Raw genomic sequence first — 19,640 nt, forward strand, 5'->3', positions numbered from 1 at the left:
GGTTGAGTGTCTGACTTCGGCTCAGGTCACGATCTCACAGTTGGTGAGTTTGAGCCCCGTGTCAGGCTCTGTGCTAACAACTCAGAGCCTGGAGCCTGCTTTGGATTCTGTGTCTCCCTCTCTCTCTACGCCTCTCCTGCTTACACTCTCTGTGTCTCTCAAAAATAAACGTTAAAAAAAAAATAGAGAAGACAGAATATCTGAAGATGTTACATAGTACTCAAAAAATTAACACATGATTAGGTAGCTATTTGAGATTTTACCCTTTAAGAAAGCTTTTTATTTCCTGTTATTAGTATCAAAACCAAGTCATCTTCTGCTTTGGGTAACAGAAAACTTCTTTATGAAAGCTAAGTAATTTGTTTCCACTTGGACTGGTTTCTAATCTTTGAGATTAACATGTAGTTTTACATAGGTGATCAGTGAACACAATCCATCCTCTTCTGGGAATTATAATGCCTAACACGAAGACCAATTGTCAAGATTCAGCCATTTAAGATAGTTTTTTTTTTTTTAATTTTTTTTTTTAACGTTTATTTATTTTTGAGACAGAGACAGAGCATGAACGGGGGAGGGTCAGAGAGAGAGGGAGACACAGAATCTGAAACAGGCTCCAGGCTCTGAGCTGTCAGCACAGAGCCCGACGCGGGCTCGAACTCACAGACCGTGAGATCATGACCTGAGCTGAAGTCGGATGCTTAACCGACCAAGCCACCCAGGCGCCCCAAGATAGTTTTAAATAGATGTACTAATTCCATTACTATCTCTTCTAGACTTCTAGAAGTATCTGATCTTCTGTAATTCTTCCCACACATAAAGCGGTTAAAGTTGTTTCTGTGTAAACAAACTGATTTATTTTCACTTGACTAGAATGGTTCAAAGACCATTAATTCTCAGTAGCCAGAGGATAGAAAGGACACAAAAATGCAACCACGCTATTGAATTTGTATATGTTCCCTAATTTATTAAGGCTCTAAATTATAATGCTCAAAGTAAAATCCAGAAGTTGCAGCTAAACAATATCTTGAAATAAGAGGCCAAGATCCCCCAAAGCTATGAAACATAAGCTTCAGGAGCCTTCATGGGCCGGAAGTTTCTTCTAAGACCCTGTGAGCATTTCTTCATGGTTTGCATAAAATTGCAAAAGTAGATATCTTTTAGGGTTTTTGTAAGTATCCTCTAAATTATGTATATACTTCAGACCCTATTAAAGCAGAATATGGCCCTGCCTTGGGTTATATGTGGTTACTGTTTTATTACACAATGCTTGCTCAAAATACTTAATTACTTACTTAGTTACTTAACTTATTTATTTAAGGATTTTAAACAGAATCTCAGAGAAAGTTCTGCAAGGGTTATGTAGTCCTGTTGCTTCTTCAGTGAGGGACCCATTTTATTAGGAGTAGCATACTTTTGGAAACTGTTAATAATTTCTACATCATCTGAAGTGTTTGGGGTCTCCCAGAGTCCTGCCAACAAGTTCTGCCATTTGAAGGCACCTAAAGTCCATAAACCTGCCCATTAAGGGCTTAAAAAACATGATATTTTTATAGGCTATTTTAAAAATATGAAATGATAAGCCATAGAATACCCACAAATTTATATTCAAGACATTCCTCTCTCTCTGACTCTCTGTCATTACCATCTTGATTATTTAGAAATATAGAAAAAAACTGTAGCAGCCATTTGAGATATTATATTGTAGTTTGTTGAACACTAGGGGGCAGTGTGACACCTTTAAAGAACCAAATAATGCTGGGCAAACGGATGTGAGATCTGCAAGGTGAATTTGCACTTAAACCATCCCCTTTCCCTTCCAAGTTCTGTGGTATCTGGAAAGTGACATATCAGTTTTCCTTATAGTCAGACAATGTTCCTTAAGAAGACAGTATTCCTTTATTCCTAGTGGATGGATATCCTCTTTTAGTTGACAGAGAATGTGTCGAGATTAAATACTTTTAAAATATGTATTAAAAACTCCTATAAGCCTCCTCACTTCCTTAATAAAAAATCTAATTTAATTTTTGAATATTTGTCTCACCATCCTTGTCCACATATATGGAAACAATTTTACTTAGTTGAAGGTATATTATACTATATTTTCTTCCTTTTTAACTCAGAAGTTAAAAATGAGAGGCCAGCCACATCACTATTATCTAAATTGTGACCCTGGATATTTTTACGTGTGGAATCATGTTATTACTCCCTGAATCATAGGAAACTGTTTACATCACACACTATTTACTCCCATTTGACCACACCGATGAGACCTTTGATGATTAAATTGTTCTAATATTAGTTCTCTAAATACAATCTCCAAATGTTATTTTACCATAAGAGGGAATTAAAACAAAATGTAGAAGCCCTCATCCATCAGTCATGGGAAATCACTCTTCATCCTTCTTATTACAGCTGTACCACAATTCCTACTCACGAGTCTCCTTTAAGGCTGCAGAGTAAACCCTGAACACCACCAACTACCTTGACATTTTTACTTCTAAAACTAAGCTGTGCTATCAATATAATTCTTCAAAGGCTGGTTGCAGTAAAGGAGCACATTTTGTGTGTTCCTATATTTTGAATTATAAATACAGAGGTTTATTTCAAAGTAGATGATAAATAAATTTTTCAATAACTTTTTTGCTTGGTCAATTCCTATTTATCTTCTATCTCAGGAATAATCGCCTACCTCTGCCATCTCTATATACATCCCTGTCTGTTTTACAGTGCCAGTGGCTCCCCCGTGCACTCACAGCCACTTTGGGACTCACAGCCTGTGCAGTCCTGGTTGTCACTGGATGCCCTTACATAGAAGATGTCCTTATCTCAAAGACAAAGCTCTTATCTAGCTCTTATCTCAAAGACAGAGCTAGAATGCTTAGAGGAGATTTGAGGGAGTCCTGGTACTTTAATTAGACTTGTAGGATATATGGGATCTAGATTGGTAGGAAGGAAGAGGAAAGGTCTTTGGGCAAAGCCTTGGAAGTGTGGGTACCAGGCAGAAGGCAGGAGGTTCCTAGAGAAAAGTGGTAGGACATCAGGCTGTGAAGACAGGAAAGGATCCCAGATGTCTCCTGGGGCTAGGCTGGGGGAAGACTGCGCAGTATCTGCTCCTTGTGAGGGGGAACCCCATCTTGACACAGTTGATCCTGGCCAGGACTTACTACTTATCAAGGATAGTCAGAAATCTGGGTTTTTATTTGAAAGTTACTAGTTCTTAAATGTTACCAAATAATTTTTACAATTTCAAAATACATTATGACTCAAGTAGGGCTGAATTTGGGGATGGGAAAAAAAGGCACCATCAAAGAGGCCACAAGTCTGAATATCTTTGGAGATAGCATCTAATTACACATAGCTCTTTCACGTCTCCCATTCAATCCTAACCACAAGTGGGCTTTGAGGAAGATGCTATTATTAACATAGTGGTAGTTTTGCTTGCCCAACATTAATTTCTCCTTTTTTTTTTTTTTTTTTTTGTTTCAGCCTCATTTTTCTTTGGGGACCCACCAACCCATGGCCAACAATGTTGGGAGAGCCCACACAAGAATAAAGCAAAATGTGTAGAGCAAAGCTTACAGAAAAAGAGCACAGAGATATCTGACGATGCTTGACTCCCTGTATCCCCTGTATCTAGCTGTGCTTGAAGCACATCAGCCCCTGGATGTTTCTGTTAGATGATCTAATATAATCTCTTTTTCATTTGTAAGTTACTTTGAGTTGAGTATCTGTTACTTGCAAACAGGAGTCCTCGACAAGTTTCAGGGAACAAATGGGAGCTAACTGACAGACACAACATTTGGACCAGATCCCCTGTCTCCCCATTACATTGTGTTACCGCTTCATGGTTCAGCAAAAGGCAGAAAGGGAGAAGAGAGCAAGATGATGGGTTTGGCTTGTCACATGCTGACTTTGAGTAGGTAAATAGAACCCCTATTTAAGCCTGTTAGTTAATTTTTTTAAATTTACATCCAAGTTAATTAGCATATAGTGCAACAATGATTTCAAGAGTATATTCCTTAATGCCCCTTACCCATTTAGCCCATCCCCCCCTCCCACAACACCTTCAGCAACCCTCTGTTTGTTCTCCATATTTAAGAGTCTCTTATGTTTTTGTCCCCCTCCCTGTTTTTATATTATTTTTGCTTCCCTTCTCTTATGTTCATCTGTTTTGTCTCTTAAAGCCCTCATATGAGTGAAGTTATATGATATTTGTTTTTCTCTGACTACTTTTGCTTAGCATAATACCCTCTAGTTCCATCCACATAGCTGCAAATGGCAAGATTTCATTCTTTTTGATTGCCGAGTAATACTCCATTGTATATATGTACCACATCTTCTTTATCCATTCATCCATTGATGGACATTTGGGCTCTTTCCATGCTTTGGCTATTGTTGACAGTGCTGCTATAAACATGGGGGTGCATGTGTCCCTTTGAAACAGCACACCTGTATCCCTTGGATAAATACCTAGTAGTGCAATTGGTTGGTCGCAGGATAGTTGTATTTTTAGTTTTTTGAGGAACCCCATACCGTTTTCCAGAGTGCTACACCAGTTTGCATTCCCACCAGCAATGCAAAAGAGTTCCTCTTTCTCCACATCCTCACCAACATCTGTTGTTGCCTGAGTTGTTAATGTTAGCCATTCTGACAGGTGTGAGGTGGCATCTCACTGTGGTTTTGATTTGTATTTCCCTGATGATGAGTGATGTTGAGCATTTTCTCATGTGTCAGTTGGCCATCTGGATGTCTTCTTCGGAGAAGTGTCTTTTCATGTCTTGTGCCCATTTCTTCACTGGATTGTTTTTTAGGTGTTGAGTTTCATAAGTTCTTTACAGATTTTGGATACTAACCCTTTATCTGATATGTTGTTTGCAAATATCTTCTCCCATTTTGTCAGTTGCCTTTTAGTTTTGCTGATTATTTCCTTCGCTGTGCAGAAGCTTTTTATTTTGATGAGGTCCCAAGAGTTCATTTTTGCTTTTGTTTCCCTTGCCTCTAGAGACACGTTAAGAAGTTGCTACAGCCAAGGTCAAAGAGGTTTTTGTCCACTTTCTCCTCAAGGATTTTGATGTCTTTCTGTCTTACATTTAGGTCTTTCATCCATTTTGAGTTTATTTTTGTGTATGGTGTAAGAAAATGGTTCAGGTTCATTTTTCTGCATGTAGCTGTCCAGTTTAATCTTTGACGAAGTAGGAAAGAATATCCAATGGAATAAAGACAGTCTCTTCAGCAAGTGTTAGTTAAATTTTCTATGTGTGTTTTAAAACTACCCTAACAGATGTACCATGTTTTCATTATTTGGTGTCTGCCTCAACCCTGTATCCTGATACAAACCTGTCCAAATGCCAGGAACGGGCCGCTGCACACAATAGGCACGTTCCCCACAGCATTTGCCTGTATCTCTAGCCTGCTTCCACTCCATTCCAGTTTCTTCCTAGTTTGTAACTCCTGACTTCCTTTGATTGTTGGTACTTCCTACTTTGACTGTTGGTACTTCCAAAGCATCAGGGACCTACGTTCTTCTGGATCTTTCTGCAGGTTCCTTCACCAAACCATCCTGAGAGTCAGCAACCCCTAACTCCCTCACAGATGGGAATTTGAGCAACTTGGGTCTTGCCTCTATAACACTCTTTATGAAGGTTAAGGAGGCACTTTAGAAATAAGGCACACAGAGACTACTGAGTCCATGAAAGAGAATAGCAGCTCTGGAAGATATTAAATGTTCAAAAAGAAGATTAGGCTAATCCAGACAACTCTTTTCCAACAAGTCTTCTTCCTCCACTAGATTGTGAATCTCTTGATGGCAGTGACTACACATGTCCACCATATTGCCACAGTTCTAGAAATACAGTAAGTAGGTGATCAACAAATATGTTCTCCTAACATTGGGTCCCAGAAATAACTCAATAAATCCTCAAAGAGGATAAGGTTTTACCTCCTGAAGAAGTGTGCTTAGATACTAAACATTTTTATTACATTCTTCAGCTCTGTGATTTCTATTTGGAACTTTCTTATATTTTCCCTCTCTTCACTGAAGTTCTCACTGTGCTCATCCATTCTTCTCCCAAGTTCAGTGATTTTAAGAGCATTACTTTAAACTCTTTATTATATAAATTACTTATTTCTGTTACATTAAAGGTTTTTGTTTTTTTAACGTTTTACTATTTTTGAGACAGGGAGAGACAGAACATGAACAGGGGAGGGTCAGAGAGAGGAAGACACAGAATCTGAAACAGGCTCCAGGCTCTGAGCTGTCAGCACAGAGCCCGACACGGGGCTCGAACTCACGGACCGTGAGATCATGAACTGAGCCGAAGTCAGCCGCTTAACCGACTGAGCCACCCAGGCGCCCCACATTAAAGGGTTTTTTTTTTCTGAGGTTTCATCTTGTTCTTTGATTTGGAACACATACCTCTGTTTCTTCATCTTCCTTGATACTGCCACTTTCTATGCATTAGATGAAACAGTCACCTCTTGGAGTATTAAATGGTCAGCCTTATGCAGCAGATAAAGCTTATTGTTCAACCTGCCTTAGCTGTTGGCTGTCTCTCAAACCTTTGTGATTGTCCAAGCAGCCTATTTTATTTTTAATAGCTCCCAGTAGTGGAAGCTATGTTAAAATCTCCCTAAAGGGGAGGATCTTAATCAGCACCAAAATTCAGGCCGATTGGAAGCCAGACCCTCAGGCAGAAGCTTTTAAAGTAAGCAAAGGTAAACAAAGTAAGCAAAGTAAGCAAAAAATTGCAGCCGTGGGGCTGCAATTGTAAACTGTGTTGGCCTCCACAGCCAGTTGATCTGGGTAGCAGTTGCAAAATTTGGGACTGCAGGTAAGTGTATTACCTCCTTTCTGGGAGATTTGGCTGAGCTGTAATGAGGCCTAAGGAGAGCACAAAGACGGTATCCCCCAGCCTATGTTCCCTAAGAGCATATCTGTAGCCTGTAGATGTGTGCCAAATCTGAAGTCTGCCCTCTAAGGCCCAAGCTCCACATCAAGCAAGTAGGCCTCTTTTACAGAGTGGCTAAGGGTGTGTTCCATCTGCTGTCTATTCAGGGCCCTGTGGTGGAAGCCTGCTGTCTCTCCAATTGTTACATTCCCATAGGACCCAGGAATGTAAGCCCCCCTGGTCACCAGAACCAAGTGATCAAAGGGTATCTCCTGGGCAGCAGCCATAAAAATCAGGTTACCAGATCTACAGACTGGGATGTAAAGTCTGGCTCTTATACCAGACACATATAAGAGCTCCCGTCCAAGACATGTTAGTACTCTGGAGTGTGGCAGAGGGAGAGTTTAAAGGTAGTAGCTGGCCTCCGAGGTCTTAGAAAAGGTTTATAGTCAGTCCTTCAATGTGTGTTTAATTAAAAGCCTGTGCTTCAGGCTGCAGCTATGATGATAAGCTATGATGATAAGATAGGCCTCTTTTACATCGTAGTGAGCTCCTGGGTCTGTAGCCTCTTGCTGTACCCTGGTAGCTGTAGCTGTTAAAGACTCTGTCTACTGGTGACTGTCCTGAAGTAACACCTGAAAGTCACACCAGAGCCAGGCAGTGGGGAGATATACCCTGGCAGCAGCTGCAAAAGTCAGGGCACCAGACAAGGTATAAGCTCCTTTCTCTAAGACTCCAGTGAGCTGGAGCAAGGGAGAGCACGGAGATTGCATTCACTGGCCTCCATTACCTGAGACTCCTCTGTAGGACCCGAGATATGCTTGAAACCAGAAGCCTGTCACTCAGACCAAAGCTCGTGGACCAGTAAATAGGCCTCTTTCTCAGAAAGAGTGAATGTGTGTTTCAGTCTGCTGTCTATGCAGTGTCTCAGGAATGATGGTCTGCCAAGAACTGTCTAACTGCCACAGCTCCATGGAACCCAGGAATCCAAACCCCTTGGCCTCCAGAGCCAGGTGATAAGGGGTGTTCTCTGGGTGACAGTCACCAACACCAGGCCCCCAACCTGTGTAGAAGCTGTCATCTGGGAGATGGTATTCTGGAGTGCAGCAGACGGAGAGTACAGGATGGTGCTCACTGGCTGGAGCAAGAAAGACGGAGAATGCCAAGAGGCACCCACCAAAAACAGAAAAGAGAAGAAGAAAGAAAAGAGAAAGAAGGTAAAGAATAAAAAGGAAAAAAATTAAAAAGATGGCACCCACCAGCTTTAGCAAGGCAGAGAGCAGGAAGACGGCTCCCACCATTCTCTGACCCCAGAGAATATCCTAGCAGGCCCCTGCCTCTCAGACTAATACTTTAAAATTAGGAAACCAGTCTTTTCACATAAAGTCTGGGTACTTTTCAAAGGGATACTTCTGCATGGGGCCCTGGGACTGGTGAATCCATGCATGCGGGCTCTTTAAGAGCCGTCTTCAGTTGGCCACAGACCTGTAGGTCTCACAGGCACTGGAACCCCTTTGGTCTTCAAAGCCGTATGTTTTGAGGGCTCGTCTTTCAGGTGCTGGTCTTAGTAGTGGGGGTGCCTGGTGTAGAGTACAATCCTTCTTTCCTCAGGCAGGAAGGAGCTCTGTGTTTTGAATTCCCTCCTGACTGTGAGTCACTGTGCTCAGCGTGGGGTTTACTGCAAGATTATGTCCTAGCCTTTCCTACCTGTTTTGATGTGGTTTCCCTCTCATTTGCGTGATGTAAAGGTGTTGTTCCACCAGTCTTTAGGTTTTTTTTTCAGGGGATATTGTTCCATATGTGGCTATAGAGTCAGTAATGCCTGTGGGAGGAGGTGAGTTCAAGATCTTCCTGCATAGCCATCCTGAACTGGAACCCCCCAGAAACTCAGTACGTTTAGAGAGATGTAGGTTCTTGCTCAGTTTTATTTCTCATTAGCTGTGGCCTTTGGGCAAAGCACTAAAGTTATTGGCCTACATTATGCTTACCCCAAAAAACAGGAATAACAATAACCTTTGTGTAATTCTTGCAAGGAGTCAAGGATGAGGTATCTAAGTCAGCCTCAAACTTGACCAATAGAGGCCCTAGATAAATCATTATAATCACTTAAGAAAATCAAACACTTTCAAAAATTTTTAAGCAATGTGTGCTAATCACATACATTGATATGATAAGCTGGATTCCTGAGGATCTTTATGGGCAATACTTTCTTAGCCCAGTTTGGCATACAAAACGTGTTTGGAACAGTGTAACTCCCATGGAAAAGATGCATTCGGTCAGAATTTTGGCAGGGAGGATTTTCTCATTGAAAGTTCACTACAATCCTTTAAGACACGGGTAGTGTTCTCATCGTATAGAGAAGTGCAACTGTGGCCCAGACAGGTAAGCAGTGCTCCCAGGTCACACAGTGGGTAGGGAGCAGAGCTGGGATTTGCCTTATTTGCTCTAACTCCAAAGTCTATGCTTTCAACCATTCTCCTCTCATATCTTCTTTTAATTAAGCTTTTGACTAAACTTGATAGGCATTACTCTCAAACAAATGCAGTCTAACAAGGCTTCCTTGAGAAATATCTTTTAAATTCTTTCGGGAATTGTCTTTTCCCTCCAGTGTGTCTGTCTGTCTCTCTCTTTGTCTTTTATAGAATCTAAAGGTTGTTTTATCACTAAATCAAATACATTAATAAAAAATAAGGAGAGGGATTGGGCACATTTAATGAGCAGACTTTCAAAAGATGATATGTATTCAACAGATGTCTATGTTGTTCAATAATAAAATAAATATACGGTTAAAACATCAGGACAGGGATTGCACACACTTAACGAACAACTGTTAAGGGACAGTTTGTATTTAGGAGGTGGGTTTCGGATCTTATTACATCCAAGATGTGACCCCATGTAAAGGGTAGCAGTTTTATGGAGTCTGGAGAGTCCATTTCCTTCCTTTGCAGTCAGGCCTCTGTGCTAAAGCATGTACTCCTTGATGTGAGCCTTCCTCCTCAGGCCCTCGTTCCAGCCTTGCCTCCTAACATATTTGTCTTTAGTCTTCGAGTTGCATTGAGAGCCTTCACTGTGGTGCTTTCACTTATTACTTTTGCTTTCACCAGGTTTTCTGACTTGAGAGGCTTGCTTTTGTTCGATCCTCAGAAAACCTGCCTTTCACCTCCCCAAAATTACTTTTTATTAATAGCTGTGCAATCTTGATTGCTTTTGCCCATTCAATGCAGTCCTTTGATCCTCCAACTCTAAAACTCAAAATTACCTGTTAATGGTCACATTCGTGAACCAGGTAATGCACCCTTCCTGACATTTCCTCTAAATTCCATCCACATACTCACATGTGTCCTTTCCCTGGAGGTCTCTACTTCCACTGATACTTTGCGCTCCACATAGAGGTTTAGGCTTCCTTATCAAATCCTTTTCTTTTTAGTTGGCCTGAGTATGAGGAAACAACTGAGAGTCTTTCCTGCCCCATCCAACCTCCACCTTGGGTTCCCATCAGTGCAGGTATAAAATGGAGGCAGCCCACACCTGAGAACAGTTCTCATCTTGCCTTATTATCTTTTACACTCAGAGACTGGCCTGCCAAAATGCATCCCACCTCAGGGGTTGCAGAGGTTGGACTGTCCAGAAAACCTTCAATGGAACTTAGTCTCCCTCTCTCCTCCTCATCAGAGAAGGGAGAGGAGAGCTTCCAGTAAAGCGGATTTTATAGTGTAGTAACCATCGCTTTCCCTACTTCTCTCTACCTACCACAGGAAGACAGATGTTCAGCAGGTTCCCCCCAACAAAAGAAGACCTTAATAGAAAGCCTATGCAGTGTGACAGTGACTCTTGAACCTGGGACAAGGTCCCATCTTTCATACCCAGTGCTCTGCAGGTCTAAAGAACATCCTTTGGGAAGTGGGGAGGAGGGTATGCCAAAACTCACCCTCTTGAGGATGCCAAGGTCAGCCTGAGGGAGATGTCCCAGCAGAGCAAGGGACATAATGAGAAACACAGCCTACACCATTGGTGGAAGACTCAGGGGAGATGAAATGCGCTTCCCACAATGTCCCGACCCCTATTTTTAAGGAAACAACTGCCTGGGAGCGAAATGTTTACCATTAATGAAAATCTTGGGGCAGTTGGGTGTTTGGCACATGAGGGGTGGGAGAGGAATAACAAGGAGAAGGGACAACTAGAAAGAGGAGAGACTAGAGAGGACAGCAGGCTGCACAGCTACAGGAAAAGTCTAATGTGTATAGAGGGGAGATGTTCAACCTGTCATGAGAGTTAAGAATTTAATAACCAGATTAGACAAGAGTCACTGAACTGGACTAAATTCTCTGATGGGACTCAAATTCCATTATTGGGCAAGATTAAGTTTTCTCTCCCTCATCCCCCTCCAGTGAGTGGAAATGGGGTTCAGAGTTATTAGAAGAGATAAAACCATTCTTTTTGCACCTCACTGACCTAAGATTCCTCCATCAAGCCAGCTACGCATTAAGTCCCAGACTCTCCGAGCTGGCTGGAATCTCAGGCAGAGAGATTTTTTTCTTTGCCTGCTCCTCCTCCTGGCACCTGCCCCTCTGCCTATACATATCAGAAATGATGAAAACCAAATAACACCAGGGAGGATTCCTAGCTTCATTTCAGCATTCAAATTAAACACTCTAATTTTTCACACAAACAACTTTCCATTCCAGCACTTTTTCATTTAAGAGGACGTTATCTTAATGAGAAAATTCCTAAGGATAAAACAACCTATGTTTGAAAACTAACATCCTGTGTAGTGAGGCTGACACATTGCTTGCATAAATTTGGTAGCCTGATTTATTATTCATTTAGTAAGCATGACATAGGGCTTCCTATAGTGGGGGACCCAACAGGTTCAGAAGCCATGTCTGAACTTTATCTTGAAGGTATCCCACTGTTCTCATTCAGATACAAGCTTTTTACTGATATCCAGGGCTAATGTAGATTTACAAGGGTTTATGTTAATATTTGCTTTTATGCAGCAGGATATTATATATCTGCATCATTTCTGTCTCAGTTCCCAAATCCATGGCTTACTGTTCTTTAAAGCTGTACACCTGAAGTCTCCCTTCTTCAGGGTGACTTCTTTTCTAAAAGATTCCTCTTTGGGCTTTTTTGTAAATTATCAGTGATCCTAGCCAGGCTCAGACATGTTAAAATTCTTGGATACATGCTTCTCAGAGCATTAACCTGTGTGTGTGCGTGCATGTGTGTGTGATAAAAGAAATGGCATGATATAAAAATAACCAAGTTTTCCAAGGTGGAATTAACCAAGTTACTAAGACAAAACAGCAGAAAATGCACTCTGTCTAAAAGGGGAAAACCAAGAAATGATGATGGGACGACAATATAATAATTCCCCCACACCATCCAGTAGATGGTGCTATTCGCCCAAAACGGCTTTGTTGCTGTTCAAAACAGAAATGTTTAACACATAAATGTGAAACAAGTAAATGTTTAATTCTTATACCCCCAAATTCAAGAGTAGTGTAGAAGTTCATAAAATGAGAACTGTAATGTTTTAATGTAAACTTTGAAATAACTTACATTTTCACCTTTGATTCCAGGGGCTGTAGATTGAGGTGATATTTTTCAACATTATTCTCCATATCCATGGCCATCTGGTGACTAGAAACAGAAATAATGCCTCAATATAGTTGAATACAGAGAGTTAACCTTTATAAAAATAATATTGATAATTTGTATTTATTTGAAAAAGCAGATATATATCCAATTTTGTTCATTTTAATGAATTCACAGAGTCCTAAAGTCTCCTATTGATAGATAATGGATAAATAACCACACCATAAAAAGAAAAGGTTGTTTTTTTACATTTGCTATTCTTTTGACTTTTACTCCTTAGCTCAACATTCATATTTAAGGCATGAGAGTCATTTCCTTTAAGCAAAGAGAAAAGCAGAATATTGGGCCACTTTGGGGGGAGAAAAAAATGAAAGGAGGGTGTTATAAATCCCATGGAATTAACCAAGTTGTAGAGAATGTAGCTCATTCATTCTCACCCTTCAATGGTGCCACTGCCATTGAACCTTTCCTTCTTTCATTCTGTAAGCTTTGTCAAAGCATGAATCTCTGCCCTGGAAAATTCTGTATCCATAGATATATGATCACTGCTTCTAAGATTTTGTGGAGATGGTGGTAGTTGATCTGGGTTTTGTAGAATGGACAGGAATTAGGTTAAGATGTGAAAGGTAATACATATGAGACAGATATTAAAACAAAGGATTAGAGGTGAAAAAACTCAGGCTATTTTTAGATAACAAAGAACAATTTGGTGAAAGTCAAGGATAAAAGTAGGAAATAAGTTTGGATAAGCAGAAAACTAATAGTCATTGGCCGCATAATATATACAAAACACTGTCATAAACATTTTATATGTATTATCTTATTAAATTTTCACAGTAGCCTCTACCAAGTATGTATTTTCCCCATTGTACAGATGAGAAATCTGAAGCTCAAAGAGGTTATGCTCAAGTCACTGTACAGCAGAAACCACATTGAAACTCAAGTTTCATAACCACAAAATACTGCTTGAAGGATTTTAATATCATACTTATTCAACTTAATGCTACTGACTGTGGTTTTCATATGTCAAATATTTGACATCCCAATCCAAGACACATGCATGTGCTAAGGGGATGTGTGTGTATACATATGTGTTCATTAAAACTGAAACAAAAATTTCAAGAAATATTATTTCCCCAACTACATGTAATGTATGCTGATATCTTTTATTATATTTCAGATTTTTTATATTACATTTCAGTGGTGAACCATCAAACTGATTTAACAAACCATCAGTGGATTGTTATCTATAGTTTGAAAAACATTGCTGCAGGGAAACAAAGTATTTAGAGCAGGAAAAGTTGAATGGGATGTTTAAGGGTGATTTTTAATAGCAGTGACAAGGAGAGGGATGGAAAACATTTAGAAGGGGAAAAAAAATATTTAGAAGGGTATTCAAATTGGTCTGATAATGAGGACCAGGTTGTGGTTCTAGTAAAGAAAGGAAAAAGATAAGAAAAAAATTGAGCTGTAAGTATCTCTAGGACTTTCTCCTCTTTATAAAGGAATAACCAAAAAAGGTGGAGAAACATATAGATTAGATAAATTCCTACTTGGCCAGTAGGTGGTGCCATCAGCACAATATAGCCTTGTGGTGGCCTAGCTGGGATATTAAGGGGCAAGGAAAAAAGTGCTGTACTCATTTTGCTCTATGCCACTGGTATTCTGAGTCCATTATTAATTCATCCTTATTCATTCATTTATAAGTATATTGTGTATCTTCTATGTGTCAGAAATGATGCAAAACACAAGTGACACAATGGTGAAAACACTAGACATGTTCCGTGTTCTATGGTTTTACAATCTAAGAGATGGTGGATATTAAACAAGCAATTACAAGAGTGACAGATGTTATTAAAGGGGAAACAGAGGGACTTAATGCAGGGTCAGTTGGCATGGAAAGTGTTGTTTTTGCAATTTTATGATCTTGTAGGGACAAAAGCCTTATAAGAAAGATACTTTAAGATTTTGTTAACTAACCCCCTTAATAGCATATTGGTAAATTGGGCAATAGGGATACATGTGAGGTGTTGTGGGACCTCTAGTTATACAGCAACCAAAGGCAAAACTCAAGTTTTCAAAAACAGAAAAAAAAATTTTATAATAATAAATTACAATTTGCAGTTATACATCCTCAACAAACTATGAACGATGAATACCGTAGGTTTTAATTGGATAGCTTTATCTCATTCCATCAATAATTACCTGTTGGTAATAAAATGATTATATGTGAGGTGAATGTGTGGCTTGCAATCATATATTTCGCACCAGAAACCCAGCTTGATTCAATATTTACAACAAATAGCAGTCACCCTAAGGTCTTACTTAAGTTAATAAATGATTATCAAAAACAACAGAGTCATAAGCAGGCTCTTAAATAATGGCATTACTAATTACTCTTCTGTTTATGAGCACATAGAAAGCGTTATTGAATATGTGCACGTATGTGTGTACAAATGACCTGGACTGGCCCTGCGCATAGTCTCAAGGAGAACAGAGTTGCAGCTCCCCCTCTCTTCACGCTGTCTACCACAAAACCCTGTTGAGCATTCAGAATAAATGTAATGTTCCAAGGGGGAATAACTGATCAACTGCTATGACACCACTATCACTTAACTTATGGCCATTTCAAGTAGCTGAGGTGATTTACATCAGCACCTAAGTCAGCTACAGCTATAATGAAATGCCTAACTGCTCACTCAGAGCACACCAGTTTTTCAATCAAATTTGACAGCTTTCAAGGACACAGACCTGCCCCGAAGCAAAGCAGGAAAATCTCTAGAATTACAGGCAAATGGGTATAGCCGTTAGGGCTGGCAGCCATTGTTTGTTCTCTCTCTGTCCTGGACAAACTTGAAAGCGAAGCTTACCCCACAGGCTTGTGTGCTTTGAGAGGAGACTTTAATTCCCATCTCTGGAATTCCTCAATCATGATAAGGAAAAATAAGCATGCAAAGCAGATTGGCCATTTCCAGAAGCTTTTAGCTTTCCCAGGCTTCTGGACAATAAGAAGGAAAGAATAGGGAAGGAAAGAGGAGGCAGAAGCCCACATATATGCCATTAATCTTCACAAATCTTCTTGAGAGCAGAAAGCTGGGAAAGATACATGTTGGGATTAGCGAGAAGTTCAATACAGAGTTGTGATCAATTAGCAAGAAAAAAACTTCTGGAGTTCACTTTTTACATTAAAATCAATAATGAAATACCAGCACAACCTAACTTAATAGATACAAGTGATGAGGAGAACAAAGGCAAGAGAAATATAGATAAAATTAAATTTCCTTACAACTCGCAGCCCATTGATAAATACCTGAGACATGCAGGGCGTGACACTCCTCAAGGAACTCATGGCTGCCTTAATGTTGATGTTTTGCTAGAGAGTAAAAGCAACCTTTGAGAATAGCCAGACCTCCAGGATCCTGTAGTCTTCTTTAACATATGGAAATCTCTTTAATGACTTCCTTTATCTCTATCTGCCCCCACACCCAACCTAGAAGTATATAATCAATCATTCCTCACAATCATAGCACAGCTCCTTCTTCCCATGGGTCCTGTCCCTGTACTTTTTGCACCAAAAACATCTCAAGAATTCATTCTTGACGATGGGCTCAGCAGCCCTGTATCAAAAGGGCTGAACGTCACAGAGAAAGTGTGTCCTAAGAAAATTAAGCCACGGTGAGATTACTGAATAACCACAAGGAATCTAAAATGTACCTAGACCACTGGTTCTCACCCCAGCTCCTCATTAGAATCACATGGAGGGAACTTTGAGAAATACTAATTTCAAGATCTCATCCTGAGAGATTCAGATTCAATTCGTCTAGGGTGGAGCTTACGCCAAGGCTTATGCCATCTTTATTAACTTCCAGGTGATTCTAAAGCCATCCAGGATGAAGAATCACTTATCTAATGTCATTACCACACTAATCTCCATAAAGGAAAATCTTTCTAGTTACACAAAAACTTTTTAGTTATTATTTATATACTTCTAGTGATGGTAATGGTGAGGGCACACCATAATAAGGATAAATTCAATCTGAAGATAACGCAGAAACTTCATTTGATCAAACTGCTGAAAACTGTCCTTCCAAGTGATGACACGGCAAATTCTTAGAATCACGGAGATAGAATGAACCTGAATGCGTCTAGTCCAAACAGCCACCCAGATGGAAAGAGAAGGGGCTGACGTTGCAGCCAGTGGGCTATTGTGGGTGTCTTATTTAAGGCCCTCACCAAGACTGTCAAGTCAGTGTTATTATCGGCACAGGAAACTGTGTTCAGGATATTTAAATACTTTGTTCAGACTCACAAAGCTAGGATAAAATCAGAGAAAGGAATCATATTCAAGATTTTCCATTTTCAGGAATGTTTTCAACAGCATCTCAGATGGGCACTTTTAGTGTCTGTCATCTCATTCCTTAATAAAGAAGTCCATTCTGTTGGGCAGGCTGAATTTTTACAATAGTTATTCTTTTTCTGAGTCACAAAGCTGTTTCTCCGTAAATCCTGCTCACTGATTCTTGTTATGCCCTTTAGAGCAAGAAGAGCAATTTGGCCCCTTTTTTTTTTTTTTAATTTTTTTTTTTAACGTTTATTTATTTTTGAGACAGAGAGAGACAGAGCATGAATGGGGGAGGGGCAGAGAGAGAGGGAGACACAGAATCGGAAGCAGGCTCCAGGCTCTGAGCCATCAGCCCAGAGCCCGACGCGGGGCTCCAACTCACGGTCCGTGAGATCGTGACCTGAGCTGAAGTCAGTCGCCCAACCGACTGAGCCACCCAGGCGCCCCTGGCCCCTTTTTAATGGGAAAATTCCTTCAAATCTTTAAGGAAAGTCATTATGCTCCCTCTGAGATTTCTTTTCTCCAGGACACATCTTCAACTCTCTGTAGTAGTTTCATATGGTCCCAGAAACTCACAATTTTAACTGACCTCCTCTGATGCTTTTGGGAAGGTCTACGGGCTTTTTAAATGTGATACCCAGAGCCACGGGTGACACTCACAAGGGCTTGGCATTGAGACTTAGCCAGTGTTTGAGATCAGGAGCTCTGGTGGCATCCATGAGTGGTTTTGATTCTCACCCTCACTACTCTTAGTAGACAAGTGCTGAAAGCTCTCTGAGCCTCTTTCCTTATCTGTAAAATGGAAATAATCCCTATGTCAAAAGGCTATAATCAGAATTCTATGAGGAAACATCTGTAAGCATTCACTGATATGGAAGATAATTATAAATGCTCAGTAAATGATAGTTCATTTTTTCTTTTATCTGGACAATGCATGCCTATTATCAGTCTAATATTGTGGTAATATTTTTAGAAGTCATATAAAATCATGGTCTTGTGTTAACATCAGATAAAACCTCTAAGCATCTACTCACAAACTGAAATCAGAATATATCTCTGATGTATCTGATTGTACAATTTTTTAAAAATCTAAATGAAAAATATACTCATATTGAATTTCATCTTTCTTGGTTTTTTTTCAGCTCAATTTTGTTCCATTCTATAGTATTGTTTTTTTAAATTTATTTATTTATTTTGAGAGAGAGAGAGAGCATATGAGTGGGAAAGTAGGGGAATGGGGGAGTGCGGGAGTGGGGAGGGGGGAGGGGGGGAGGGGCAGAGAAAGTCTGAGAGAAAGAATCCCAAGCAGGCTCCACACTGCCAGTGCAGAGCCCAATGCGGGGCTCAAACCCACAAACCATGAGATCATGACCTGAGCCAAAGTTGGAGGCTTAACTGACTGAGCCACCCAGGCACCCCTCTGTAGTATTACTTTAATGTTAATTCTATTAGTCTTAGTGTTACCCTTAAACTTTTTACAAATTTTAGGACTACCTTCTATACACTCCATTGATTAAAAGGCAAAAAGAGGGCAGGGTTGTTAAGTTTTAAGCCCTCAGACACATCACCAAGACATCTCCATGCATCATACTAATCTGTTAATCAGTATAGCTTGTGTATCATAGCTCAACTAGCCATAAATCTATCTAACTATATATCAAATGAGCCACATTTCTGGGTTCCTGACCACAATGATATCATAAGAAACTGTCAAATTTATTTATTCATTTTTGCCTTGCCAGGTGTTTGATTGGTTTTTTTTTTCCCCATGCAAGCTTTTAAACCTCAAACATAATTAATTTCCTTTGGTATTTTTTACTTACTTTTCAAGTAAATATTTTCCATCATTAACTTGTCCTAAAGGATTCTGCAATCTTTTCATTTCTTCCTGTGAAAAAGAAAAGAATTATCTTAACAAATTGACCCCATGTACTTGTGGGTAATAATATTTGACTGCAATTGTTTGCAAAATTGAGATAACACACTGTTAAGAGTTCTGGACTTTGCAATGGGTAAGTGCTTAGACATACAATTCAATTTGATCCTTGATCAAATTAGAATACAATACTGCCACTCAAATTGTGTGATTTTTTTTTATGCCACTAAAGATAATGTTTCCTGTTATTCTTCCAGAGTGGGGATGTTTTTATACGGATCCACTCACTCTCTTCCCAAATTTACTCTGTCAACAGTATTAAGTTTGCTGGTTGCTGGGTGAAGGGCTCTAATGAGTATGTGCTGGCTTTGGCCATTCAGCAACCATCCTCTCCTGTCTCCTGGGAACTCTAGGTAACCTCATCCCCGAGTCACAGTGCTCAGACATGTGCAAGTGTGCACACGCACACAAACACACACAACTTACCTGAATTTTAGGCTTCCATAGTCTCTGTAATCCCATTCTTCAGGCCACAGTGATTCAGGGAGAGGACAGAGGCCACTACTTGGCTCATCACAAAAAATGCTGAAGCTCCAAGAGGAAGCCCCAGTTAGAATTAATCATACATTTGTCCCTTTAAAAGACCAGCAGGACTAGTCTCAACATGCTTCTAAGCTACCAGACATCCAAGTCTCCTAGGTCAATCCCCATTATTCAATTTCTTTAACTTCATACTGTATTGTGCATCCCAGAATTTGACCCAGTCACTAACCTCTCCCCAGTGCCTCCAACCTTTCCACTGAGCCCTTTGGAATTCAGTCTGTTGTTAGCAAAATCCTCTACCTCCTCAACTTCTTTGAACATATCCTTCAACTTATTCTGACTGTACTTTGCCTTGCTGTTCTGAGACAGCTAAATTTTTGTTAGAGCAAGAAAA

At 40.0% G+C, this 19,640-nt stretch overlaps 1 protein-coding gene across 1 annotated transcript in view; it reads right to left on the minus strand.

Annotated features, from left to right (window-relative positions):
* IQCJ (IQ motif containing J) overlaps nucleotides 1-19,640 on the minus strand; it is a 458,243-nt gene that overhangs the window by 40,781 nt on the left and 397,822 nt on the right. Inside the window, exons 2-3 of the mRNA XM_042998932.1 lie at nucleotides 18,651-18,715; nucleotides 12,450-12,530 (exon numbers count right to left, since the gene is read on the minus strand). Of these exons, the coding sequence (XP_042854866.1) occupies nucleotides 12,450-12,530; nucleotides 18,651-18,715 (146 nt within the window). The remainder of the gene's footprint in view (nucleotides 1-12,449; nucleotides 12,531-18,650; nucleotides 18,716-19,640) is intronic.

Source organism: Panthera tigris, chromosome C2, assembly GCF_018350195.1.
Source record: "Panthera tigris isolate Pti1 chromosome C2, P.tigris_Pti1_mat1.1, whole genome shotgun sequence".
In the NCBI taxonomy this organism is placed as follows: Eukaryota; Metazoa; Chordata; class Mammalia; order Carnivora; family Felidae; genus Panthera; species Panthera tigris.